Raw genomic sequence first — 27,908 nt, 5'->3', positions numbered from 1 at the left:
CTTTTCTCAGCTATCACATTATACATTACAGTTTAAATAATAATGCATATAATTTAGCAATGGTATCAAGGTGTTACTTTATTGTTATACTATATCCGTTGGTTGTGCTGTTCTTTTTACATCTCTCTTTCCAGGTAATGAAGCAGACTGAAGACTTTTATCATTCTTTCCCTTTTATCTCTTCTTTCTTTCACCTCTTCTTTCTTTTTTTTCTCTTTTTGTTCTTTACTCTCCTACTTTCCCATTGTAGTGTCCACATAATTTGAAACACTCCCCGCAGGAATCACAATAAAACTATTACATGCATAAATCAAGCGGAGCACTTTGGCGAAAGCTGATTGCTCCACTTGGGAAAGTAAAATCTGTCGAGCTCTATTTGGCATTAAGACATCAATTCTTATTGCCACACTGGGAAGAAAAAAAACAGATATGACTTCTGGTATTTCTCTTCATTTTATTGGTTTATGGTGTGTACGATAATACATGTTGATGAAACACGGGGTAAATTTGAATACCAAAGGCTTTTTCATGTGCAGAAGGAGTCCTATTTGTTATTGTTAAAGTACAGAGAGTACTCTGTAAAACTTAACATATCTGCAGTTGCACCATTTTCATTTTATAGGGGAGTGGAAAAGAAATATAATCTGTCCAAATTTCAAGAACATCTTCTACTACACCACCTCTTTATTTACCTCTGTCTGTCATGAAACAAAACCCTTTGAAACCTGTGTTCTAGGGTAAACTCATAATCTTTTTAAAACCTTTGACGACTACATGTTGTGTAGTGTGTTCCCACCTTACTATGACTCTAAGAGCAACAAACCATGTGTGTGTTCCGCCCAAGTGCTGGTATGCAGAGAGCAGAGATGCTTCAGACACAAGGATGTTTGGAAGAAGGCATACCTGCAGTGTGGAGTGACACCTGTCAAGCAGGTTGGGTTGGATACATTCACCAGGTAAAGGGTAAGAGGGGAGTGGTTAAAAGCATGCTGAATGAGGAAGAAGGAGAAGAACAACACAAGGACAAAAAACACCGGGAGAAACAGAAATGTGAAGTTGTCATTTACCACAATTTGAATTCAAGCTTCATCATTCACAGCCACTGAACAACAGAAATAATCTCCTACACGTTACATTTTCAGTCTTCAGTAAAAGGTAAGACATTAATGGACACAGAAACATGCTAGAGTTATCTTGGTCACCTGAACTGACCTTCGCATTGTTAATGTGTTAAAGCCCTTAATGGCAACAACTAAACAGAGTGTAAATATACAGTATTTATACATATCGAACTCTCTCTAGTGACAGATCCACAAATATGTTTGGTCCTTACAGACTGAATGGTTACTAGCTGACTGCAGTGTGTGATGTTGCTGGACATATTACTTTGCTCTCAAATCCTTTATAAGGTAAAAGTTAAGGTGTAGAAGTGCAGATAACGACAGGGGTTCATAAAAACATTTTTTTCAGATCTGTTTGTTTTCTTTAATGTTGAGTTGTTTGTGTCAACACATGAAAAAGAAAAAAAGATCAAATATATCTCCAGCTGAAAATCCCCTTCAGGGATCTTAAGATAATAAAAGGTGATGTGAGAGATAAGTATAGGACCTGATCAGCCATGATTTATAAAGGTGAATGAAATCAGATTCCAGAGTATGAGGGAACATTATCACAGCAACGTACTTTTATTACGGATACACATCCAGTAGCTATGGATGATGCGAGTTGTCTTTTCTTTTAAATTGACTTTTTTTTTTAAAGACGTTTCCCATTTATTCTTTATTTTTTACTGTAAAAATGTGCTGTCAAACCACATAAAGTCATATGAGCTAAAGTAATTTTTGATGACTGCTAGGATTTCACAGTTTTTAACCAACTTTTTAGATTATTTTTTTCAGATTCTTTTTCAGTTTTTTTTATCTTTACATAGTTTGTCTTTATGACGTTTTAAAACATGTTCAAGGTTAAAAACTGGTGCATGGAATAACCTAGCGTGTTTGTTCTGGGTGAACATGTTTCTTTAAACAGTATCACCAGCTGTTGTCACTGAAAGTACTGAGCCATATTATCGGAGCAACACACAATCAGTGTTGCTTCTTTATTCCAAGTGATCACAACTCAGCTTGTGTGCTGCATACCCACAGCCTTAGCTGTGGTTCACAACAGATCAACTGGTATTACCTGTAGAGCAGCTACAGCTAATTACTGGTGGTGTCAGCAGTTCCTCTTAGGGAACTACATTTCAGAAAAATGTTTTAGTTTTTACACACAAGCTTATTTTGTTTATTACCTTAGACATGTTTGGAATTCTGTTATTCAAAATGTGCTCCCTGGGCAAAAGGAGCTCATGTGTGGGTGTAAGTATGGCCTTTCAGCATATCATCTCAGGCAGTTGACAGCTAAGTAACCAGTCATGTTACAGACAGCAACAACCCTAGATGTTATCAGTGAGACCAAAATAGTCTGAATTACATCACAACATGACACAGGACGAGTTGTAATGAAGACAACATAACAGTTTAATAAAGTTAAGGTTGCACTTTAGGCAATGATGGGCACAGTCGTGCACGTGCTATTCTGCAATCAGGTAATTGTGGTGCTAACTGTAGGAGCCATTTTTCCTTTCCTGTGTTTATCCCCAGGGGGCGTATTTCATTTTGAGTTGAGTGTCTGATGGGGGATGGGGTTATTTAAGGTCAACCATGATTGTGTTCAGGTGTTGTTAATGGGAAGAGGCAACAGTTTTCTACTGTGCTTGGTTTAGACTGAAGGGGAATGTTTGTGGATCTAAATGAAATATTGAGAATATGGACCTTGTGCTAACAATAAATGACTTTATAATAAGTCAAACTGAAGATCGGCCTTGCGAATCTTAATCGAGCGCACGTAAAACCAACGCCTTTCAGAAACAACAACCAGTAGCCTGAAATAGAGGATTTTAGCCGCTACACTAACTTTATGCTCACCACATTATTGTTCACAATAAGTTTAAAACTGTTGCTGGACCAGTTATTGTCCATGTTATTGGGTTTTGATATCTGTAAGTACAATAACCACGCCTCTCAACTTTTATGGAATGTTAATTAGGGTGACCAGACGTCCCCGTTTTCCGGGGACTGTCCCCGTTTTGGACCACCTGTCCCCGGCTAAAGCTGTCCCCGGAAATGTCCCCGATTTTACCGAGGGGGAAAATGTGTTGCGGTAGCTGGTTGCGCTGCTGATAATATAAAGACGAGGAACAGAGCGCACCACTAGATGGCGGTAATAATCCTTTTGGATGTCAGATGTCATTAAAACACGAAGAGGAAGAAGAAGAAGACGAGCGCACCACTTCTAAAACAGAAGAAGAAGAAGTGGAAAGTCGTTGTCAACTGGTGGCAACTGATGGGGAGCTGCTGTGTTATGGTAAGTGTGTTAATCGATTCATTTTATTTGGATCAAGCTAATCCTGTGAGAAATGTTTGTTTTTTTTCCAGGTTAAAAAATAATCAATAAAAAGTAAGACAAGACCACGAGTTGCTGCTCACATGAGTAAAAGACACTCAGATAAAATGTAACAGAATAATTGAAAACTCTTTGTAAGGCGCTAATTTGGTTTGCCGGTTCTCCAGGGATCAACAAGGGTTCGTCTAAAGATATTTTAGAACTGATTGGTGACCTTTAGTTTATTTTTCAGATAGTTAGTTATTAGTAGAGTTATTACACGTTGTTTTGCTGATTTATGGTTGTGATTTATGAGCATAGACTTCCAGGCTTAGGTTTAGCTTTTCTTCTGCTCAGTTTGGATTTATAAAAGTTCCTCATGAAAAAATAGGAGTCAGTAACAGGAGAACTGAATGAAGATCTGCATGATCTGAGAATGATGGAGTAAGAGATAACCACCTGTTTAATGTCCATTTATTATGTTGTTTTTGCTTGTAGATCCTAGTATTGTGGTAATTAGCATTTTTTGTATTTAATCAGAGGAAATAATAATAATAATAATTGGAAGTTTTCATGTTGTACATTCTAATGTTTTTGGAAGTGATTTTAAATATATAATGTCTCTGTTTTAGAATAATGTAAGATTGATACAAGAGGAGAGAGGAAGAAGATAGGAAGACAGAAAGGAGATTAAATGACAGTGGAGGAAAATAGGAATATTGATGTAAAGAATGACTGACGAGAAGGGAGAAATATTTACTTAGAATATTAATAAAGTTCAAGTGATAAAGCTCTGACATGATATACTCAGGTTTGAGCTGAGAAGCCCAATTGTCTGAGGATATAACCTCTTTCTGAGTCTCTGCACTGAACATGAGTTTCACTGCACTTCCCTAGCTGTGGCACAATAAAGAGCGGGTTTAGTTGTTGTTGTTTTTTTCTTGTGTTTTAAAAATTTCAGTTCTGCACATAATATATCCTCTTCTCCTCTTATTTTATCCAGACCTCTGGATACCGTGGCTGATGGCTCTTCAGACACAGAACGCCTTGAAGAAACCAGAGATAAACTCATGTTAGCTGACTCACTGACCGGAGTTAACTCACCTTAAAGGAGCAAACAATATACTCACACATCAGCTACTACCATACACATACACATAATGTAGTTATTCACACTTTATGTAAGTTTATACATGCTCATGCTGCACTATACACACAATCACTTGCATTCATGTCAAGGGGTTTTCCAAGTCTGTGCCCTTGTTTCACCTCACATCACCACAATTCATTGGACAATGTCTTGTTCCAAACAGGCTCTATGCACTATGTGCTCTATGTGCTTATAGCCCATTATGGGAGAAATTAATCTGCTTTGTGATGCACAGAACCCTTATGTGGTCAGTTGACAGTAAGAAACATATATCATCCTTTACCAGCGGGCTTGACTACTACTTTTTGATGTTAACGCAGAAAAACCTATTTCTCAGAGGTATGTAGATGTGAACAGAATGAGTATTTGTTGCAGTTTTTTGAAATTTGGGGGACTCTGTCTCCACAGACAGCCACCGGCTAAATGTTTGTATTTACTGATTTTTCTTTTCCTCATGTCACTTTCCCCTTAGGGGGTGGCAGAGCTCTTTGAGCCCCACAAAATTGGAAAACCTTGCTAACCACTCTGGACCCCTCCACTCCCACTCCCACCACTTTGCCCCAACCCAGAGACACAGTTCTAGTTTCTATTAATAACACTATTTATTGATTTTATTAATCTTAGGATGCACTAAAGGTCTAGAGAGGCACATTCCTGTCTTTTACACTTGATTTTTATTGTTTAAATATTAATAAACATGTAAAAATAAATGAAACCATTACTGTCCCCGTTTCCTAATTTCATCTTGATTAGATGTCTTGATTTTTATCCACGAGCAAGAAATGTCCCCAGATTTGATTTTAGAAATCTGGTCACCTTAATGTTAATGTTATGTTATGTACATTTTGTGCGCAGGGGTTGGGGTGGGGCTGGGGGTAGTGGAATTCGTACCCCCTGGATCGGGAGTAACACAGGAGGAGCGGATCCAGTCAACTCTGTCTCATTTTTAATGGACTATGGAAGAGATGTTTTACTTTTGAAAGAGGAGTGTCGACACTTTATTGTTCAGTTATTGGGTTAAAACAGAAAGTTACACAAAACTGTTCTCCCATGATTGTTTCAACATACCAAGACTGCCTGATATGAGGAGAGTTACGTCTGTTTAAACTCCATTTACAACATTTAAGCTCAATATTGCACCTTCTCTCCAAGTAAACGGCTGATTTCTGATGAAAATACCATTTACTCTGATTGTCACCCCTGACTGAGCGTGTAATTTAGGATGAATCAAAAGTTATAGACCAGGGGTCCGTTCTTCGTACGTCGCTAACTCAGTTAGCAGGATTTCATTGTTGACGATTTGGCATGATCTTGGATCGTTTGGTTCTTCGAAAGACATCCTGCACTTGTTGTCATAGCAACATGTGCGCCAGCTTAAGCCTGCTCCAGAGTAGGCTTATTTCATGTAAACAAGATTAGATCACGGCTGTATAGGCGGAGGAGATGGGGAAGTCTGCCGTAGCCATGTCCATTTTTACGACAGCAACCTGTTGCGGAAGGTGCAAGAATAATTTGCAGAGTTTTTCGAATTAATCGCGTATTGCGCAATAGAGAGGATCCTTTAGAGCAGCGCGACAGTGTAGAGATTTTTCTTGGTGGCTGTTATAAACAGACAAACACATCATTTACCAGTGGCTTTTAAAGAGGAAAACGTGATGTTAGAGCCATAAATCTAAAATATTTAAGTTATTTTTATGATACTTTGCTTTTTATTTTTATCATATTCAGTAAGAAGAGTTGTTCGGGCCATTTTACTGTGAAGTTTAGTTTTACTTTGAAAGGTTTGCTTCCAGTCGAGCCGTATATTGTATTAAAAAAAACTTTGGATGGATTATCTAGCCACGGAGCAATACAGTTTTACCGTGTAAACTGTGGATGACTTGGAAAAGGAAGATTTTCATTTTTTATGGATAAAGAATTTTTTGTTGTTAAAATTCCCAGTTTGCACGTGTCCTTTACTTCCCGTGTCTAAGGAATGACACTGAAATTTGGATCTCTTGACATAACAAGTGCCTTTTAAAAATAAAGTGTAATAATTAAAGGCTACCATTTTGTAGAATATTCTTGTATTTCACTTTTACTTGTCCCCATGTTCTAGTGGGTCCTGTGGAGGCTCTACTGTAGAATGTGATAGAAACATCTACCATGGACAGTATTTACGCATTAATTTGTCTGCTGCTTTTTGCCGGCCCTCTCTCCTGGCTTTAACAGATTTTAATTTTAATTAATGACTCAAATTCGGCATAACCTTCCAAGCTCGTGTTCTGCTTGGGAGAAAAACTGTGGGCGTTCTTTGCTGAACAGCCAATAGCAGTGTTGCAGATCAATGTTTCTACTATCGATACATTTCCCCTTTTAAACAAACGCATGAATGCGCAGTTGTCTCAGATAACTCAATCCAGCCATACTAATCATAAACAACAGGTGTGTTCGAAGAACCCAATTAGCCTGATCATGATTAACCGGATGAAATCATCTTGGATGTGTCATTTGATCTTGGATGTTTTAAGCAACGTACGAAGAACGGACCCCTGGTCGCCAGCTCGTCTTCAGTCATCCGAACACCATGCCTGTCTAGTTCCTGTCCGTCTCCAGATCCTGCACCGTCTGTTCCGGTCCGTTACCGTCAGCCAGCTCCTGCACCCTACAACTTCGTCTGGTAAACTGGCTCTGGCTCTCATCATCCACTACCCTCTGTTGCAATAAACTCTCAAAACCAGCTCTGTGTGTGCGTGCTGTGTCTGGGTCCTTTCAACACAAATCATGACACTATTGAGCTCAGTATTTCAGTTTGTCCTTTTTAGTTGTCAGTCAAGTCAAAATGTGGTTTCAAGTTTTCTTTTATTGGTTAATTTTGTTACCAGAGGGGTGTTCACATGAGTGAGAAGAATGGGGTTCTTCAATGAATATTTAGTTCTGCTTGGGGCACAGACTCACCATCTCCTTCCAGAGAGAATCCAGGGACCCAATCCCGCTTTTTAATCAGCAAACAAACAAAAAACAAACCAGCCAAGATGAAATATCAGCATGAACACGCTACAGCTGACCGCCACACAGCCTCTCTAGCTCGTGCTTCCATCAACAAGACGACCCATAAAATTAAGCACTGCCTTATTCATTTTCAAAGTGCTGCAGATCGTGAAACCAGAAGTAAGATTAGAGAGGATCACATTTCCTCTTTTCAAAATAAACGTGTTTTTTTTTTCAAAATAAAAGAGCACAAATGCATTAATAGAAATAAAACAAGTGTAAAAAAAAACAAGTTTACTGGGTGACACACTCCGAACCAAAATTCCTCCTTCCTGGGTTCATTGCAGTTGTCTGCTATATTCTTATAAAACATTTGTTTCTAGATTGACCCGCATGAATAGATCAAGTGAGACAGACCTCAAATTCACAAATGTCTTCTTAAAACACATCTTTCCTTTATGGCCTTTAACCCAGTCTGAGATTTTCACTTTTGAAGTTTTTATTTTGTTTTTGTGGATCTGCATTTTATTGTACATTTTGCTGGCTTTAATAGATTGTATAAGTAATGTTGAGTCGAGAATATTATTTGTTTTTGAAATGGGGGAAATATGGTTGCTTTGCAAAAGAAGCTCTCAGAAGCTGCAACACTTGAAGCACACAGGGGTTCACGCTGTTTTTTACGCATGATCCAGGTGCTGAAATTTTCCCTTTTCATCTCCATGTACTGTTGTATAGTTGTTGAATAATTTGTTCAAGTGAACAAACAGAAGCAAATAACTTCATTAACTGATTTGTACATTTCTCAGTACAGTTGAGGAAGAGGTCTTTTTTTGTATCCTGTCTAGCAATGTGGCAATATGAATAGTTGTCTTAATGCAAAAAGGAGCCCAACAGATTTTACTTTCACAAGTGGAGCCTTACTGCTTTTACCATAGTGCTCTGCTTGATGTATATACATACGCACGAAGCTTTGTTCAAATTTATGCTGGGACTATTTCCTTCTTCTGTCCCCTGTGATGGCCAATCTTCAGCATTTTGTGTCCAGATGCTTGAGGTGCAGGGAGGGAGGTGATGCTGTCGCTGTTTAGGTCGTTCTCCTCAGATTCACTTGGAAGCTGGGGTTCGACATCTTCACTGGCAGCGCTGTTGATCTCTTAGGCAAATTGTTACAGTTCTTCGACATTCAGTGCTGTAATTTTAACTGGTTGAGGTTTTTGCTTTTTATGTGATTGTGGTGACTCTACTGGCTGAAAATTGATTTTAGTAACTTTACCTTTACTATCAGTTCAAGTGCTGTAGGCCATAGCCCGGGCACCTTTTCTCCACTTAGATGCTGTTGCTGCCACTCGATGCTCAGTGACTAACGCAGGATCATCTTCCTCAGACTCCTTACTTTTGGATTCCTTTTGCTTGTGGTGAGGGAGATTTGTTGGCATCAAAGTTGTTACTCCTGCATGGGAGACCTTCACTTGAGTGTCTTTATTCATTGTGGACAGCATTGTTAATCCATCTTTATCTTACTCTTGTGTAGAGCTGGGGTAATGGCAGCAACCACCTCTCCCATGTTTTTTTTTTTTTTTTTTTGCTAGGGCTGTCATCCCCACCATGGACAGCGGCTGAAAACTACGCCGTGTTTGGTTTGAATCCCACTTATGCTTATCACTATCTTCCTACAGCTCTTTTTATTTGCTGATGTAGCACTGTCCTCCAAAAGATCCATCAGTTGCTCCTGATACTGCACCACATTATCCTCTTTAGAGTAAACTCTGAATGGGATATGGCTGACCAAGACCAACAAGTATGTGAGTTTAGTGCCGTTGATGATCATGATGTCTCCTGGCTGATGGCTTTCGTAACGCTTCTTGGTCACCACGTGTTGATATTCTTTTCCAGTGTGATTTTTCATTTGTCTTCTGAAATTCTGATCGTACAGCTTATAGTGCAATGAGGTGATAACCAACAGTGCTTCTCCCTCTAGGTCCCTAGGTAGTAGGTGACACCATTGGGGTATGGAGAGCATTAAGCTAAGAGCAGGGTGTAGTCTAAGACCTTCATCATCTTCTTTACTTTGGGCTTTTTGGTTCAATTCAGTTCAATTAAAGTTTTATTTATATAGCGCCAATTCATGATACATGTCATCTCAAGGCACTTTCCAAAGTCAAGTTCAGTCAGATTATACAGATTGGTCAAAATAATTTCCTATCTAAGGGAACCCAGTAGATTGCATCAAAGTCTTGACAAGCAGCATTCACTCCTCCTGAAGAAGTGTAGAGCCACATGGAGAGTCTCCTGCATTGTTGATGGCTTTGCAGCAATTCCTCATACTGAGCAAGCATGAAGCGACAGTGGAAAGAAAACTCTCCTTTAACAGGAAGGCATTGCTTTTTTCTTTTTCTCTTGCCTTTTGATGTCCTTTTCGGAAGACTGGGATTGGTCGTCGGTATCTCTACTTTCACAATTTAGATAGTTGTGAAAATCGTTCAAAAATACAGTTTTGTAAAAGAAAAAGTTGAATGTGATAAAAACATATTAGTATTTGTCCATTTGCAAGAAAATATCCACAAACTAATTAGGGTTTACTATCAGAACCAACACATTCATCGAGCATTAAACACATTCTTGGATAATAAGTCCAAGAAACACATTTTACAAGCAGCATACTGAAAGTTAACACCAAGACATTCAACTCTGGTGAAGTTTAATATTTGCAACTTTCCAGTCAGCTCTGTGAGTTTAATAGATAAGTCCTTACTTCTGACTTTGTGTTGCAAATCCAATTTTCGCAGGTCAAGTTGGCTACCAGCGGTTGCTCCCTCCATTGCTGTTTTTTGAACACGGGCAGAAAACATAGATCGGAAGCACTGTTGGCTGTTGGGTCATGTAGTTCTTTTGACTTGTATTATAGTTTAGGTTTCTTGGAAAAAAACTACAAAATGGTGCCATTGATCCTAGATTTTTTTATTTTCTATTTTATTTTTACTTTTTTGGCATCGATCCTAGTTTATTTTACCTCCTATTGGTTTTCTCCTGCTCCCATTGATATTTAATCCTGTACCGTCCCAATCACGTGACCTTTACTAAGCTGACTCCCATCCCGCAGGATTCCCACGGGAATCCCATGACCCGCAAGATTCCCGAAAAAATGTCAGCCTCTACTAACCACCTCCCTCCTAAGGACACATCCTTTCTCAGTAGACCAGTTAGGCAACCTAATAGCTTGAGGCCACCTATTTCCTGTCCACCGTCCTAGTTTATGGTGGCTCCTACTCTTATGCAACGGCACTTAGATCAGTTAAGTTTTATTGACTCAAAAGTCCATACGGGTGTTGTTTATTAAAGTTTGCCACAGGCATCCTTTAAAGACCTCCTAAATATTTTTAGAACCATGGACCATGTCTGTTTCACAACCATTAAAGAACTCAATAAATACTGACTCAATAAATCAAATGTCCACAACCTCTAATAGAATTTCCATCCATACATCCATCCATCCATACATAAATATGCTTTTTTAATTAGTATGATTTAGCAGGGAATTAGTAAAAGCATCCATCCATCCGTCCATCCGTCCATCCATCCATCCATTTTCCAGCAAATACAGAAATCACAAATTAAAATTTAACTAACTTCCTCAGTCTAGCTAAGGCTGATTACTAATATGTTCAGGATAGGCTTTTGAATTTAGGGTAGCAGACAGACACATATTGCAGATGGAAGCCCATGGTGACTCTGTTACCTGGGCAAAGGAGTTGATCAAATGGAGAACTTTCCTCCTCTTAATGGCAAAGTTCTGATGTCCAGATGATGTCCTGCTCACAAAGGCTTGCTTACTCTCCGTCTTGACAATCTGAGATGAGGTTCATCTCTTTGGCTTGACAAGTTGTTTAAGCGTCAGCTCTGACATCTGGTGGGCGAGGCTTTCATCGCTGGAACGATTAGATTGTTTTCATCAACCAGTTCAAAGCCATGGCGTCACTTCCAGTAGAATCTATGGATTACTGACCCCGAATTGTGGAAGAGACACTGAGAGGGGGCATTGGGCTCTGCCTCCCTGGTTCTTAGAAACAAGGGGTTCCGTAGTCCTTTTTTGGCCAGTAAATTTTCTTATTATTTTCTTGGGTCTTCTTTGACTTGTCTTCTGTGATGATAACTGAACACTGAACACCCAAACCATCTCCTTTTTATGTATTTTTGAAACCATTGTGTGAGTTGCAATACTGTTTCCTCCAACCAGAGTCTCTGTTGATGATGCAATAGGGTGCGGTCAACAGGTTGTTCCTCATTCAGGTTCTGTTCAAATCATTTATGGCCCTTCTTCAACAGCCTTCACTGAACATACCCAGACTTGCTTCTCCTTTCTTTATTTAATCACATTGACATTATTTCATTCATTTAACACATAAGTCTGTGAGCCTTTAATAAAAAAAAAAACAATCAACCATACATTTTCAGAGCTTTTATGTTGTCTGGTGCTTTCTAATATATGTAATGTCTAAATTACTCGGTGAACAACATGGAATATGGACAAGCTTACCACACCAAAGCCTGTGGTAACTTGACAACTCAAATGAGGAAACTAAACACATTTTTGTTGTTGGCCTACTCACTCACTGAGTAATCTCACAGGTTTTCAAACTTTCAAATTTTAAATATTATGGGTATGTGGTATGAGTCAGAAAAAACATAAATTCCAATTACAACGCAACATCAGATATCACATGGATTTTTTTGTGATAAACTAGAACATGTGCAAGTGATCTGAATGCAACAGTTGTGTTTAAATCTAATCAGTACTCCATATCTGGAGGAAAAGCAAATGGAAGTTTTAATCTCTGTATAACAAAGCTGACATTACTGTAAATTTTACAAGCGTTAGTATTAGAGGAAGTGTAATGCATATGAAAGAATGACTGAGGAATTTCATTCACACAATTCTTTATTGACTTATGCAGGACTTTCAAGAGATTCAAGATAAAATTGAGAGTCTAGAACACCAAACCACATTCCACACCGCTGTAACAGAAAACAGGAAGTGAAGCAATACACCTTACCATCTTCATAAGGTTTAACCAACAATCTCAAGGCAGTTGAGATCACAACTTTTTGTCAAAAAGGTTCCTAAGGAAACCCACTAAATTGCATCAAGTCTTGACAAGCAGCATTCACTCCTGATGAAAGAGCCCAGAGCCACAGTGGACAGTCGTCTGCATTGTCGATGGCTTTTGTCGATGGCTTCAGCCTCGGTCCTGTAACTAGGGAAACGACCCAAACTTAATAAAATCGAGGAGAACACTGAGACCGACAGAGTGGGTTGGAGATTGTAACTGTACGGTCTCTTCCTACTCTCCTCGCGAGCCAAACCAAACTAATTGTCTTTGTGCCTTTCTTTCCCTGTGTTGTATGATGTTTTAGGTAATTAGACCCGACACTTTCACTTTACACCAATGACAGTTTAAAGTGGCCACTACAAAGTCTAGGCTTTAATTTAATTGAGAAACTGGGACATATATTTCAGAATTTTGGCTGAATGAAACATTTCTGCAAAGTACAGTTAGCCAAAACAGTGATATAAAACACTTATCATATTATCAATTCTGAAATTTTAGTTTGAGATTGATAGAGTTAAGTTTAATAACTCTTTGATTCTGGAAAGAAAGCCAACACAAACAAGTTTTTTAGACTCTTCTCAAAGAGACAGAGGGCAGAAGAGCCAGAAACATGAGGCCGCTTTCATCACAGTCTCTGCTCCATCTGCGCTGGTTATCTCTGTCCCTTTTCCTTTATTATCAGACATCAAAGAAGTGGCAGGCGGAGTCAGGGGTTCACAACATGGGGGTAAGAAACAAAACAAAAGGCAAGGGGGGTTTTACAACATGGGGTTGGCACACACAGAGGTGTAAGATTAACATATATAGCAAGAGACTTGGTCTAGGAGAAACATCTGTTTCTCCTGTGTGAAGTTAAAACAGTAGAACAGTCCTTAATAAAAAGATAAAAAGAAAATGATTACATTCACATTTCTTCTAACATTCCCTCCTTTTAATCATTTTTATTTACAATTGGAGCTTAACGTAACCTACTTCAAGTACTTATTTCTTGCGTTCTGCATTTTTAATGAGACTGTAATTTTGTTAAGCATTTAACATGGGAAAAGTTAAACTACGGGGTGTACTTCTTCAAGAGGGATTTGTGAAAGCATTTGATATTGAAACATTACATTTCCCATAGTCTTAGCAATCATAGACTTTAGGCATGGGATTACACAAGCAGTAAAAACACAAAGAATAATAAGAACAATAAAAATTGGTGTCATTATTTTCAGTAAAAGGTGCCACCACGATCCTGAAAAGAACCAGGGGAGGAAGTCCACACTTAGAGGAACAGCATCCTGGGACATTGCTTGTTGCAGATTCTTTAAAGCAGACATAGCTTCAATAATATGAGTTTCATTTGTATCAGAAATATACGTACAGCAGGAAATTCCAATCATTACACATACGCCACCTTGGCTAGCAGTTAACATGTCCAAAACCATTCTGTTTTGCAGTACCATTAAACGCATTACCAGGTGCAAACACAGGTACGAAGACAGTCCTCAGGAAACACGTTCCGTCTCCTGCCGGCATGCTCTTAGCATACAGTGTGGGTTGTCTGGTGGATTTGGGCATCACTGAGCATACGTAGCAGTTACTCATGTTCTTGTCTTCAGCCAACATCGTCACATACATTTGCCACAAATTGTCTGGGTGATGGTCTGGGAGATTTCCCAGCCAAATCTTCATGGCAGCCATTTTTGCTAGGTTAGCAGAGATGTTAATTTTACCCAGGACTCTAAAGAACAGGGATCAGTTGATTTCTTCACCGACGTTGAGACGAGTGGCCCTAAAAAAACAAATCCCTTTGAAGTCGGACTTCCCCAATGTTCCAACCTTTTAGGTATTTAACACTCTCTGTAACTTACAGTGGCCGAGGTGAATCCAGGAAGGTCTTTCAGCGATCATTACAGCTGTTGGCGTGGTCAGAAGCACTTGGGATGGTCCTTCCCACCTTGGGCTTGTCCAGTTTTTCCTTCTGATGACTTTGACGAACACCCAGTCTCCTGGTCTCACTGTTTGTGGATCCTGTGGAGAAAAAGATTCTCCTGGCAGTAAATTTGCATTGGACACTTCTTTAGACTGCAACATTTCTCTCATGTAGTCTGCTAGAGTTTTTTTTTATTTTAATTTTTTCTTCCTGTAACTTTTAACCTTCTTCTGAGATAACAGGGCTTGTAACTGTACTTGTTTCTGCACCCACTGGGCATGGTCTAATTATTCCTGCATCCTCCATCTATTTCTTTTTTTTTTTTTTTTTTATTTGGGCTGAAAGCCCCCTCGGTCGCTAGGACCGCCCCTGCCTCCTCGGAAACCTCCTCAACGCCGTTGAAGGGTCCGGTGGCTTGGAAAGCAAATATTTCTTCTGAATCACACATAGGATCTGCCCAGAAAATGTGTGTCCCCCCTCCAGATGCACCAACTCCCTTTTTTGCGTGTTTCTCTTTTTTGACGCACATATTCCATAACTGTGGTTACATTAGACGTTGCCAGTGTAACTAAATGTTTTAACCCACTCATAGATATATGGCTGGAAACCTCCCATCAACATGTTTTTTAGCTGTTGTTGATATGGTGTTTCATCTCTGTCAGCGGGAGGGATGCCGCTGTGAAACCTATATTCTTTTTCAAAGCGTATTTTGAACTTGTCTACGTCTTCCCCTATTTTTTGTTTTATGGACACCAAGTGTCCATAATCTGCTCTTCTGTGGAAAACTGCTCGTGCTGTTTTTGCTAGAGCTGTCCATTTCTGCCTTTTTTCGATCCCCATTTGTGTTTGATGTTCAAATATTCCGCCTCATGGGGTTCTGCCTGTATGATTCGCTCTTGCTTTTTCCCAATGTTTTCCCACTGACGACTGTAAGGCTTGTTCGAACTCATTTCCATTTAAACCATATGAGCTATGAATTTCCTCCATGTCTTGGGTCCATATTTCTGGATCTTCCTGTGGAGAAATGACACCTTCTACAGTCTTTCTGGTTTCCTCTAACGACCACGGATGGAAAACTGGGATTGTTTGAGGTTGCTGAGCTCCTACATTAGGATTTGGGACCTGCACCATAGGACACAATCCTTTGGACTGGTCTGTAGATAATGAATGATCTGATTTACTCAGTCCATCCAGGTCTGGGTACAGATTTGAAACATCCTTGGGGGGGTTTGAGGGATTATACGGTGGTGGTCTGTTTTCTTCAGTTGCCACCATAGTTTGCGTTACTGAAGTAGTGTTCTGCTGGGTTCTTTTTTGTTTAGAGCCTAAACTTGTAGGAGACCAAATAGGTGATGAAGTCGGGCTTTGACGCACCGCTCCATTGGCCACCCCACTCCCTCCTTCTGGTCGGGACTGTCTCTGCCCACGGTCTGCTTTATTTTTTGCTCGTGCAACCTGCCTTTTTTGTGCTTGATTTAACCAACAGCGTGCAATTTCAAGCTCTTTTATTTTTTCCTGTTTTTGTTTTCCTGTTTTTGCACTAGCGCTTGTTTCTAGCCGACACACAACGTTTTCCCATTTAGTCACTTTCAACACACCATTTACATTATACTTTTTCTTCCACTTCCCCAAGTATTTTAAATTAAGTGGATCAATCTGATTCATAAACTTTTCATCCCCTTTTGGATTTCCCTTTGTACTTTGTCTGGAACCCATCCTATTTTACTTTTGCGTTGTGTTTATATCATTTCCAGGACCTTAATCTTGTTTTCTTTTGTTTTGTTTTCTTTTTCTTTTTATATACACCTTTCAGGACTTTAACCTGGATTTCCCTTTTTTTAATCTAATTTTCAGGACTTTAACCTGGATTTCCTTTTTTAACCTACCTCTTCAAGACTTTAACCTGGATTTCTTTTTTAATCTACCTTTCAGGACTTTAACCTGGATTTCCTTTTTTTAATCTAATTTTCAGGACTTTAACCTGGATTTCCTTTTTTAACCTACCTTTCAGGACTTTAACCTGGATTTACTTTTTTAATCTAATTTCAGGACTTTAACCTGGATCTCCTTTTTTTTTTTAATCTAATTTTCAGGACTTTAACCTGGATTTTCAGGACTTTAACCTGGACTTTAACCTGGATTTCCTTTTTTTTTAATCTAATTTTCAGGACTTTAACCTGGATTTCCTTTTTTAATCTACCTTTCAGGACTTTAACCTGGTTTTCCTTAACTTCTTCGACAGACTCAAACCGGCAGCTTCGAGAGACTCAAACTCTCTCAAACCCTGAACGATGGACTTTAACCGATCGCTTTAAAATTTACTTGATTTGTTTGGCTTTCTCCCTGGTCGGAATCCCGTCAATCTTCTCGTTGGCGAAAGGAGACGCTGGTCCCAGCGAGGAAATTACCTCCCGGGACTTTCACCAGGTCCTTGCCACAGACCTGCAGTGGTTTACAGCGTTGTTGCTCCTCCCAACAGCGAGATTCGATATGTTGGGATCCGGGTCACGGCACCAGCTGATAGATTTTGATTCTGGAAAGAAAGCCAACACAAACAAGTTTTTTAGACTCTTCTCAAAGAGACAGAGGGCAGAAGAGCCAGAAACGTGAGGCCGTTTTCATCACAGTCTCTGCTCCATCTGCGCTGGTTATCTCTGTCCCTTTTCCTTTATTATCAGACATCAAAGAAGTGGCAGGCGGAGTCAGGGGTTCACAACATGGGGGTAAGAAACAAAACAAAAGGCAAGGGGGGTTTTACAACATGGGGTTGGCACACACAGAGGTGTAAGATTAACATATATAGCAAGAGACTTGGTCTAGGAGAAACATCTGTTTCTCCTGTGTGAAGTTAAAACAGTAGAACAGTCCTTAATAAAAAGATAAAAAGAAAATGATTACATTCACATTTCTTCTAACAGAGATGATTATCAATAGCAAAAATTGATTCGAAAAAGGGTTCAGATATATTAAACCACTGTATTACTCCTAAACGTGCTACTTCTCTAAACTGTTACATTATGAAATGATCTTAAGTTGTTCATCAACTGTTTTCTAAAGAAATTATGACAATTTCAATGATATATCCTGCTTTTATTGTTTAGAGTTTCCATCTAATCTTTGATGCACTCTCCTATATACAGCTAAACCCTGAGGAGCCATGGCCCTGCCCTCTGCCTTTTTGTCTGAAGACCAGTTTACCTGCTCAATATGTCTGGAAATGTTCAACAACCCAGTCTCCACACCATGTGGCCACAGCTTCTGCCAGGACTGCCTTTGTTCCTACTGGAATGGCAGAGGAAGAGGGCAGGGTTCAAAATCTTACCAATGTCCCCTGTGCAAAGAATCCTTCGATAAGAGGCCAGAACTCCATATAAATCGAACCTTGAAGGAAATCACTGAACAATTCAAGCAGATGGCCAATCCTGGTTTACAATCTGCTGGGGGAGATGGAGAAGTGGAACATCCCAGCTTGCATGCCCAACATCAAGCCCTGTCTCCACCAGCAAGACCAGGAGAGCTGCCAGAGAGCGTGTTTGCAGAAATGGTGGCACGTTTTCAGGGGCTGACGCCTTCTGGGATACCACATCAGCATTTCCCTCAACCCCATCAGGCCTTCCATACACAGAACAACCATGACCCACCTCCACCTTACTCCCTTCCTCTCAGGTACAGTGGACTACATTTCTTACAATATACTCCTGAAAGCTTGAATGATAAATGCTAAAAAGTGACACCAAGATATTACATTACCAAGACATTACCAGGACTGTGCATTTCAAAAGAAATCCAAGATTCATGAAGATTAAATGTAGGGTACCTCAAGGTTACCATCATAAAGCAGTTATGGATATTGACGGCATATGTTTCATAGTTTGAGGTTTGAGTTAAGACACATTTTCTGGGACCTACCTACTGTATGCCGACTTTCCCTCCCCAGTATAAATAAAGCAATTTTCTTAACAAGAGCTTGATATGTCAAATACTTAAAAACATTGCACAAAAGCGGCAGCTGTTAAAAAAATAAAAATAAATGTAAACTTAAATCCAACTTTGTATTGAAGTTTAACTTCAAATACCCAAATGTATCCAATCTCAAACTTTGAACAGAAAAAAAACAAATGGTTTGATCAAAAGCTACTGTAAAAATGGCTTTAGTCCTGATTAAAAGGAGCCAACATTGTTTGTACATCTCAGGTCTCCATGGAGTTTGTTGTTGAACTGAAAAGCATAGAAAACAAATGTCTCGCTGTCTTTAGTTCTGTTCCTGGGAACACTGAGGAAGCAGTTTCTTTTCTTTCTTATTTTTTAATGTGCCCTTTCTAGGAGTGTAGTATTAAGGACTGCTGTCCTAATGCCAAAGAGAGCCCCAGCAGATTTAATGGAGCATTACTGCTTTTGCCACAGTGCTCTGCTTGATTTATAAATGCATAAAGCTTTATTAGACTTTATCCTGGGACTATTTCATGTTCAATGGACACAAAAACTGATAGGTAGATAAGACATTAAGAAGAGAAAAAGATTAGACGTAATACTAAAAGGGAGAAAAGGTGTAAAAATAGCAGAGTGTGAAAGGAGAGCACAAGATTATATTCTCAGAGTCTGCTTCTACACCTGTAAAAAGAGGTATAAAAAGAAAAGTAAAACAAACCAATAAAGTATTACAGGTACAAACAACCAACGCCTTGATACCACCACTGAAAAATACACAGTATTATTTAATACAAGATGTATAAAGTGACAGCTAAGCTAGTAATAGGGGTTTTCCATATAAATGTCTGCAAGCACCTGAATCCAAGCACCTGTAGGTGCTTGCGAGAGTGCAGTTGTATATGTAAGGTTTATCCATAAGAAAAATGTTTAAAAGTGGTTGTGAAGAGCCAAAGACCAGAGTGCTGAAGCAGACTCCGGGAAAACCATAACCCCAGTCCCCCGAAAGAGCCCCTAAAGCAAAGGGGCCCAAGAGGGCAAGAGCGGGGAGGAGCACGAGGACACCCCCAAAAGCCACACTTCTAAAGCTCTCAGGAGCTGCAGCAACAAGCCAGTGGGCCCTGCCAGCAGCCAGCTACACTGGAGCAGATCCAGCAATGGGCCCAGAGACCCAAGGCCCAAGGGTGCACCGTCCCTCGGTGGGGCCCCAACAGAGTCATGGGGCCCAGCACACCGAGGACCACCAATGCACCAGCGGATTGGGGTGATAGCCAACGGATGGGGAGCAGGAGAGGGGGGATAGGCTCTCCACTTGACATGTCACAGGAGAGGGGGCTGTCCAAACCCAATCTGAAATAAAGACAAACAGAAAAACAGCTACACAGTCACATTCACACGTTTCCATCCTAGTGCCCACATATGCATACACTCTTACCCACAAAAAAGGAACGTAGTACATGCACTCTCACTCATCAGACACATCCTATACTCCCAGGTCCAGGTACCAGTTCCCCAGAGGGGTACCCAGCCCCCAGACCCATTGGGATGGGGCGTGGGGGGGACCACCATCAAACCCCAACCTACCCAGTCCATATTCCAGCCCGAACCCCCCACCCTGATCCCAGCCCAGACGACCCAAAGTACTACATGTTTGGCTGCGTTTTGGAATAGGCAGAGGGAGGGGTCCGGTGATGGGGAGGAATGACTGGGGTGCAACATGCCCTCCCCCGCTGCCCCCTCCCCCACCCACCCACACAGAGGAAAGAAAAGTTATATTAAACACACTCCAACACTAACATTGAAACAATTCCCACACCACATAGGAAGATAGACACCCAGGCTGGGTTCTCTCCGCTCCCGCTCCCGCCCCCACCCCCACCCCAACCCCCACTCCCCCACTAGCAGAATGTGGGAGAGCATCTGCCATGAAATGTTAATATCTGCCAGTGCACCAGATATGCACCAGCATTTTTCACACCTCAGTAGCTCAAGGAAATGTTTTAGTCTAAATATATTTGACTGAAAAAATTCAGCCGGGTAGGGGGGAAATGTCCAGTGAGAAACCCTCAAAGGTGCTGCTTTAATTACTCCATTTGTTTACACTTTTATTTAGCAAAATCCGAGTAAAGGAGGCCGAGTTAAAAAACATACCAAATATGTGACATTTTGATTTGTTAAATTATTAATCATTTCTCTTCCCCTCCTCAATTATGCACTGCTTTGTTTTGGTCTGTCACATAAAATACCAACAGTATATCTTTATGTTTGTAGTTGTAATGTCAAAAAATTAAAAAAAAATTGCAGAGTTATGAGAATATTGCCGGATGTTGTATATCCTACTTTTTAGCTTTTCTGATTTTGGAGAAAAATCTTTTATATATTTAAATAACTCAGGATTTGCAGTGTTTTAAACTTAATTATTTTGTCTTTAACACAGGTACAGTGTGAACAGTCTCCCTGACGTCCCTCCCAAAAAGCCGCTGTGTCCCATCCACATGAGAGGCCTGGAGTTCTTCTGTCGCACTGACAACATCTGTGTGTGCAGTGTCTGTGTGGAGACAGCAGAGCACAGAGGGCACAGTGTTGTCCCTGCTCAAAGAGAGTGGCACATTAAGAAGGTGTGTGTTCGTGTGGGTGTATTTCCTGTATTGAGTAGCTGGGTTTTTTCACTATAGCTCCCAGAATGTCTTATACCTTCCAATTGGAAAGATGATGAGCACAGGCAGTGACAGATGTTAAAGCTTTAACATCTGTCTAACAGGTTACATTTATTTGATGTCTTTAAAATTCAGTTGCTCTCTTTTAAAATCTAGTGCAAGTTGTTTGGTTACCTCTGTGTAAGTCTGTTTCTTGTTCTGATTATCTATTTGGAGTTATCATTTATTTATTTTTTAATCTGAATTATCTTTATTACCTTCAGTCACAGTTAGGAATCCATGGGGTGGAGTTAAAGGAGCTCATCTGTGAAAGAGAGCGAAAAGTGGAAGAGATACGCAATTCTGTCCTGGAGATTAAAGTGAGTTATCAAATTGTTTAGCAGAATCAGACTCGTACTAAATGATTTTTTTAAACCCTGATCAGATTGAACATCATTTTCCTATGTAAAGTGTAAAAAATGGTATCTGACAAGTTTGATGAGAGCAGTCTTTGCTTGACCAGGCACTGTGTAATTCATGAAAAAGTGTTTGCCCCTTCCTGATTTGTATGCATGTATGATGATGGATGTTTCAGAACATCAATCAAATTTAAATATTAGCACATAAGTAAACAAAAAAGCAGTTTTTAAATATTATGGGAAACAAATCCAGACACAACAACATCTAAAGAACTGCAGGCCTCACTTGCCTCAGTTAAGGTCAGTTTTCATGCCTCCACCATAAGAAAGAGACTGGGCAAAAATGGCATGTGTTGTAGAGTGCAAAGACAAAAACCACTGCTGAGCAAAAAGAACATTAAGGCTCTTCTCAGCTTTTCCAGAATACATCTTGATGATGCTCAAGACTTTTGGGAAAATAACCTGTGGACTGGTGAGATAAAAGTTTAGCTTTTCAGAAAGTGTGTGTCCCGTTACATCTGGTGTAAAGGTAACACCACATTTCAGAAAAAGAACATCCATCCATCCATCCATCCATTATCTAACACATCTATCCCTTGTGGGTTCGCGAGGGGTGCTGGTGCTCTTCTCCAGCTGTCACTAGGTGAGAGGTGGGGTACACCCTGGGCAGGTCTGACAAAGAACATTCAATTCAAATTCAAAAATACTTTATCAATCCAACAGATAAATTAAATGCTGCTGTAGCTCATGTTATAAGAATTTCTTGAACGAGTTGTTGTAGATGGTGATGGTTGCAGGTGGGAAGAGTCTTCTGTTGCAGTCTGTTTTACAGCAGATCTGGAGAAGCCGGAAGACTCTGTTTCCTTTAAGAAGGTGCCTTTAAAAAGGAGTACATAAGACTGAATAGCTTTGCAAAGAACAAGGAATTAATCATAGGAAGGATTCAAGAGGCTTCCACAAACCCTCTGGAATCATAGGAAGGATTCCATAAAAGAGAACAATCAGATATTGGATGACCAAAAACCAGCTACTCTTATTATCCAGCCGATGATGGAAAACAGTTGTATGGGAGCACCCAGCTCAGCTCTGGCTCACCTTTGCTCTCCAGTGGCCACCTAAAGGAACACAACAAGCACCACAGTACCAAAAATCCTGACACATTGTGAAAGAAATGGTTGCACTCATCTAATTTGCCATATGTTGTAGGGCCCTTTCCTACAACATATGGTTGTAGGGCCCCTCACAACTGTAGTTGTGAGGGGCCACTGTAAGGGGCTAAGGAACACAATACAACAAGTCAAAATTAGATCTTGGTAGACTAAAAAAATAAAGATTAACTCCAAACATTAGTTGCTAGTAATGATGTCAGTCCCACACATTCTGCTGCAAAGCATATTCTCAAATCTTAATGAAAGACTTTCTTATTTCTCTCAAAGCTTTATTCAGGGTTTAATAGGCATACTTCCTGTCACACACATTAGTGATAAGAACCAAATACAGCTTGGTACATCCATTTAAATACAAATCGATAGAAGTAAATGAAAGTAGAAAAACACAAAAAAACAAGAAAAGATGCAAAAATATTGTGGTGTTGTATGATCATATAACCCTGATGTAAAGGCATATACCCACCCCAGACACATTTTGAAAAATGCCACAAAAGTGGGCATTCCAAGAGATACAGCTAAGTGTGGAGTGAAGCGGGGCTCAGGGCTGCGGACAGGACAAGGGAAAGTGATATGATGAAACCACTGTAATAAGGACAACAACTGGTGGTTTTGGCATGGAATAGTATTTAGCAGAGACTATACAGAATGTGAGCAAAATGTGCCAATCAAGCACCAATGAGGAGGCTGGTAGCCAAGAAGAGCAGACGTTTCCCTGGTCATATCTAGATGGATTTTGCAAGATAACTGGATGCAAAGTTAAATTTGACAATAGCCCCTTTTTCCATTGCAAGTTCCAGGCTGTGGTTTCCTAGATGCCATTTATGTGTCACGAACGAGAGATTGAGGACCCAGTATTCAGCAAGACAAGAGAGGTATAAGCAAAAAAACAGGATTTATTAATAAACAGGGACAGGCAAGGCTCAATGGTCAAAAAGGCAGTCCAAAATCCAGTACACGAAAGGCAGTCCAAAACAGGCAAAAGTACAGACAACGACAAGGCAAAACTCAAAATATCCCAAGGCAGGTCCAGGTCAGAGAAACAGGTAAGCAATCATACAGGGCAAGAAAATCAGGTTCAGGGATCAGGCTGGCTCAAAATCAAAAAGGCAATCAGGTCGGTATCAACAGTGCTATCAGAATTCAACGCTGGATAAGACTCACCAAGTGGTTCGAATTGATCTGGCCGATTGCAGAGGTTTGTGGCAGGACTATATAGGGGAGTGAGCAGGTGAACAGGAGTGAAGACTAATTACAAGTGAGCAGGTGGAACTAATCAGGGCAAGGGAGCTGACTGATTGCTGAGGGGAGAACAAACCGAGCTGATAAAGTGACAGGTAAATAACAGTTAATCTAAACAGAATAACACGTCTAAAACAAAGCCAAAACAAGAAAGAACCCAAAAGCAGAAACTTAACTAATAAAACGGATAACCTGAACCAAGACAAAACCCAAATCATGACATTATGGGCCAATGACTTATGGGGAAGATGGGAGGCAAACTGCAGTGCACCTCTGGTTTAGCGGGTGGTTGCAAGAAGACACCATAGGCAAAACACTGGTGAAGATTCTCAGTCATCCAGGTCAAGATCAGGTCAAGATCAATCTAAAAAAAGACAAAACCGCTGGAGTTCTGTTCTGAAGCTGAAGACATTTCGCCTCTCATCCAGGAAACTCAATTAAAAATTTCTGAGGTAGTGTGGAGTTCCAAGCTTTATAGACCTCCCAACAGCCATTAAAATTAAGAAGAAGAAGAAGAACAACAAGGTATAGCACGTCTTTGTCCGAAGTGTCTCAGTGACATAATTACTGTGCGTACCAGAGACTGTACAACTCACAGCCACAACTGCTTTACGCACATGCTGCATTACGCAGCAGACGCCGCCGGTTTGATGTTTTTGCTTATATCTTCGGTGGTGTGGATTTTTTGGAGAACATCTGCAGTTGTGATAGCACAGAAGATGAAATAAACCATTTGGGAGGCTTTGGAAGAAATTATGAGGGAGAGTCGTGCTGAGATATAGGAATCTTTTGACTCTTGCACGGATTTTGAAGAGGAGGAAGACAAGCAGGAACTGATTCTGGACCCGGTTCATGAGTAAGTTGTATGGTTACTTTTTTTCCCCAGCATCTTTACCTTACATGTCAACTGCAATTAGTTGTGTTCATGAATAACACGGCAGTTTTATTTTATTTTGCTATTTTTAAGTGTTTATATCATTTTCACTTTCCTGATACAACTGCTGTTTTATGTATCGATCTGTATATATCCATATCAAAGAGCAGGGTCTCACATTTCAAGTTCGCACAGGGCCTTGCACCCTACCTGTGATGGCCCTGCTGATCACTCCTTGCATTGGAGGGTCGTTAGACTCATCGTTTGCCTGGCCCACAGGACAAATGTTGTGATCACATGCATGACAGGGTGAAACTAAGCAGGAAGCGTGTGCAAATTCTCAGTTATCTGGGTCATCGCAACAGCAAACAGGCTTAAATCAGAGGCACGTGAACCTTTGCTAAGTTCTTTCTGAAAATGTTTCGACACCTATTCAGGAGTCTTTGTCAATTCTGGTGGCGTGCATTTGAGCAACCTGCAGTTAGTGCACTGCTGTTTTTAAGGACATGGAAGCCCATCCTCCAAGTCAGATGCAAGTCCATGACCCACCCGTCACTGTCCTGGGTCGTTAGAAGCTTTTGCTTGGTGTGAGTGGAGTACTTGGTCTCCTGAATCATGGCGAGCCTGCTGATGTAATCTCTTTGGAAGGTGTTTGAGGACCGAGTTGTAAACACTGAGGAGTTGGAAACGCAATCCTCTCCCTCTGTTTCGGGATGGCTTTTCTCTTTTGACCAAGATGGCTTCTATCACCCTTCTTTCAAACCATCTGTTCTCCCTGTCCCAAATTTGCACATCACTGTCATCAGAAGAGTGCACTTTGTTCATGAGGTGCAAGTGGACTGCTGAATCTTGCACCCAGCTGCATTGGACCACATACATGTTGCTCAGCTGTGGTTTGGGTGTTCTGTCTTTGGGATGAACCAGTTGGCTGATTTGACAAAGGCCTTTGCCTCCACAGGTATGAGACTATTTAAATGGTGGTTACAGAAGCGGAGAAGGTGAGATGAAACTGTCTGATCTGTCCAAAGTTTGTCGTATGGAGTTAAGTTTTAGGGCTTTATGAGGATGTTTTTGTCTTAGCCATGGCAAGAACAACAAGAAGGATTTTAAAGAGTAAAAACACAATGAAATTAGTTTTATAGGTTGGATATTGAAAATTTGCACTAAACTGATTCAGCTCCTCCTTCCTCCCCTCTCTCCACTGTGTGTGGTACGATCAGGGGGCTTGCACTCTACAGAGACAAAACTTTCAGTGTATGGAAAATGAGAGAAAGCCTCGCTAAAGCCAAGGATCTCATTTACATTATTAAATACAGTGCACCAGTTTGTATATAGAAAGCTGAAGTGTCCTTTAAAAAAATTTTCCTTTACATTTTTTAATGGTTTGTAAATAGTCAAATAGTTCACAGAGTTAACACAACTTAGATTTATATAAAAAGTCTGTCTCAAAACTGTGTGTTCTCTCTATACAAAGTGAAAGAGCTCTTACAGAACAGCGGCAAAAAGTTTTTAACTAATCAACTAAAAATGCCTAACATCCGGCGAAGATCTTTACATTCGATATCTGCTACTTGCAGATATTCCCCACAAACTTAGTAAACAATTAACATTCACTTTTCGGTCATGACAAACACTCTGCATGAAATCACAGACTGTCTAGCTGGCTAAATGCTGCAGCAATGGGAGTTTTCCCACTATTTCCCACTATATGGAGAGCATTAAGCTAAGAGCAGGGTGTAGTCTAAGACTTTCATCATCTTCTTTACTTTGGGCTTTTTGGTTCAATTCGGTTCAATTAAAGTTTTATTTGTATAGCGCCAATTCATGAAACATGTCATCTCGAGGCACTTTACAAAGTCAAATTCAAACATATTATACAGGTTGGTCAAAAAAATGTTCTATATAAGGGAACCAGTTGATTGCTTCAAAGTCCCGACAAGCAGCATTCACTCCTGGAGGAGCGTAGAGCTACAGGGAGAGTCGTCTGCATTGTCCATAGCTTTGCAGCAATCCCTCATACTGAGCAAGCATGGAGTGACAGCGGAAAGAAAAACTCCCGATTAGCGGGAAGAAAAACCTCCAGCAGAACCGGGCTCAGTATGAACGGTCATCTGCCTCGACCCACTGGGGGTTACAGAAGACAGAGCAGAGACATAACAAGACAGACAAAAAAGCACAGAAGCACACATTGATCCAGTAATCTGTTCTACATTATATGGTAATAGCAGGTGATCTGTCTTCCCTGGATGATGTCACAGTTAACAGAATGTCAGACCAGGTGTACCTACTATGAAGAAAAACAGAGAGAGAAGAAAAAGTTGAAAGCTGAAATGACAAGTCATTTCAATGCAATGCAATGCAAAACTACAGCTCCCTGGCGAGACCAGCCTGCCAGCCTCTGCTGCTCCCAACAACTTAACTTTTGATGTGTACTTTCTCACTTAAAAACATCTAACATACTAATAAAACTATTATAGTGTACTATATGCGTCTGTGGTGCATCTAGCTTTTGTCTTAATGGATTTTTATTACATTACTTTTAACTTTATACTTTATAAGTAGTTTTGAAACCAGTACTTTTACCCTTTGACTTGAGTAAATAGCTTGAGTTGATATTTCAACTTCTATAGAAATGTTTTTAAACCCTAGTATCTATTAGAGGATCACAATTTTTCGGGAATCCCATGGGTCATAGGATTCTCACTGGTTTCCTGCCAGCTCTATTAAGCTTGTAGAGCTGGCAGGAAACAATTATTGGGAAGTTATGCTATGAGGCTGAGTCATATTTGAACATTTACGGAAAACAAATAAATAAAAATAGCTTTCAGTAAACACATAACATTTTTATGGATATTGTAACAGTTAGCAAAATATGACATAGGGAATGAGGCTTTGAGGCTAACAAAATATTACCGAACTTCATACTTCATAAAACAATTAAAGTGACCAGATGTCCCTAATTTCTGGGGACAGTTCCCATTTTGGATGACCAAAAGCTGTGCCTTGAAATGTCCCAGATTGAATGATTGAGTACAAAATGTTGCACGCAACAACAGCTGTTTTAGCTGGTCTATAGCC

At 40.1% G+C, this 27,908-nt stretch overlaps 1 protein-coding gene across 1 annotated transcript in view; it reads left to right on the top strand.

The window, feature by feature from the left end:
* Positions 1 to 1,032: 1,032 nt before the first annotated feature.
* Positions 1,033 to 27,908, top strand: part of LOC105918636 (nuclear factor 7, brain) — a 44,441-nt gene continuing 17,565 nt past the window's right edge. Inside the window, exons 1-4 of the mRNA XM_021311255.2 lie at positions 1,033 to 1,155; positions 17,707 to 18,232; positions 20,931 to 21,111; positions 21,414 to 21,509. Coding sequence (XP_021166930.1) covers positions 17,724 to 18,232; positions 20,931 to 21,111; positions 21,414 to 21,509 — 786 coding nt within the window. The 5' untranslated portion in view covers positions 1,033 to 1,155; positions 17,707 to 17,723. The remainder of the gene's footprint in view (positions 1,156 to 17,706; positions 18,233 to 20,930; positions 21,112 to 21,413; positions 21,510 to 27,908) is intronic.

This window comes from Fundulus heteroclitus, chromosome 5 (assembly GCF_011125445.2).
Source record: "Fundulus heteroclitus isolate FHET01 chromosome 5, MU-UCD_Fhet_4.1, whole genome shotgun sequence".
Taxonomy (NCBI): Eukaryota; Metazoa; Chordata; class Actinopteri; order Cyprinodontiformes; family Fundulidae; genus Fundulus; species Fundulus heteroclitus.
Note: the sequence above shows the minus strand (reverse complement) of the source record. Positions and strands in the feature narration are given on the sequence as shown.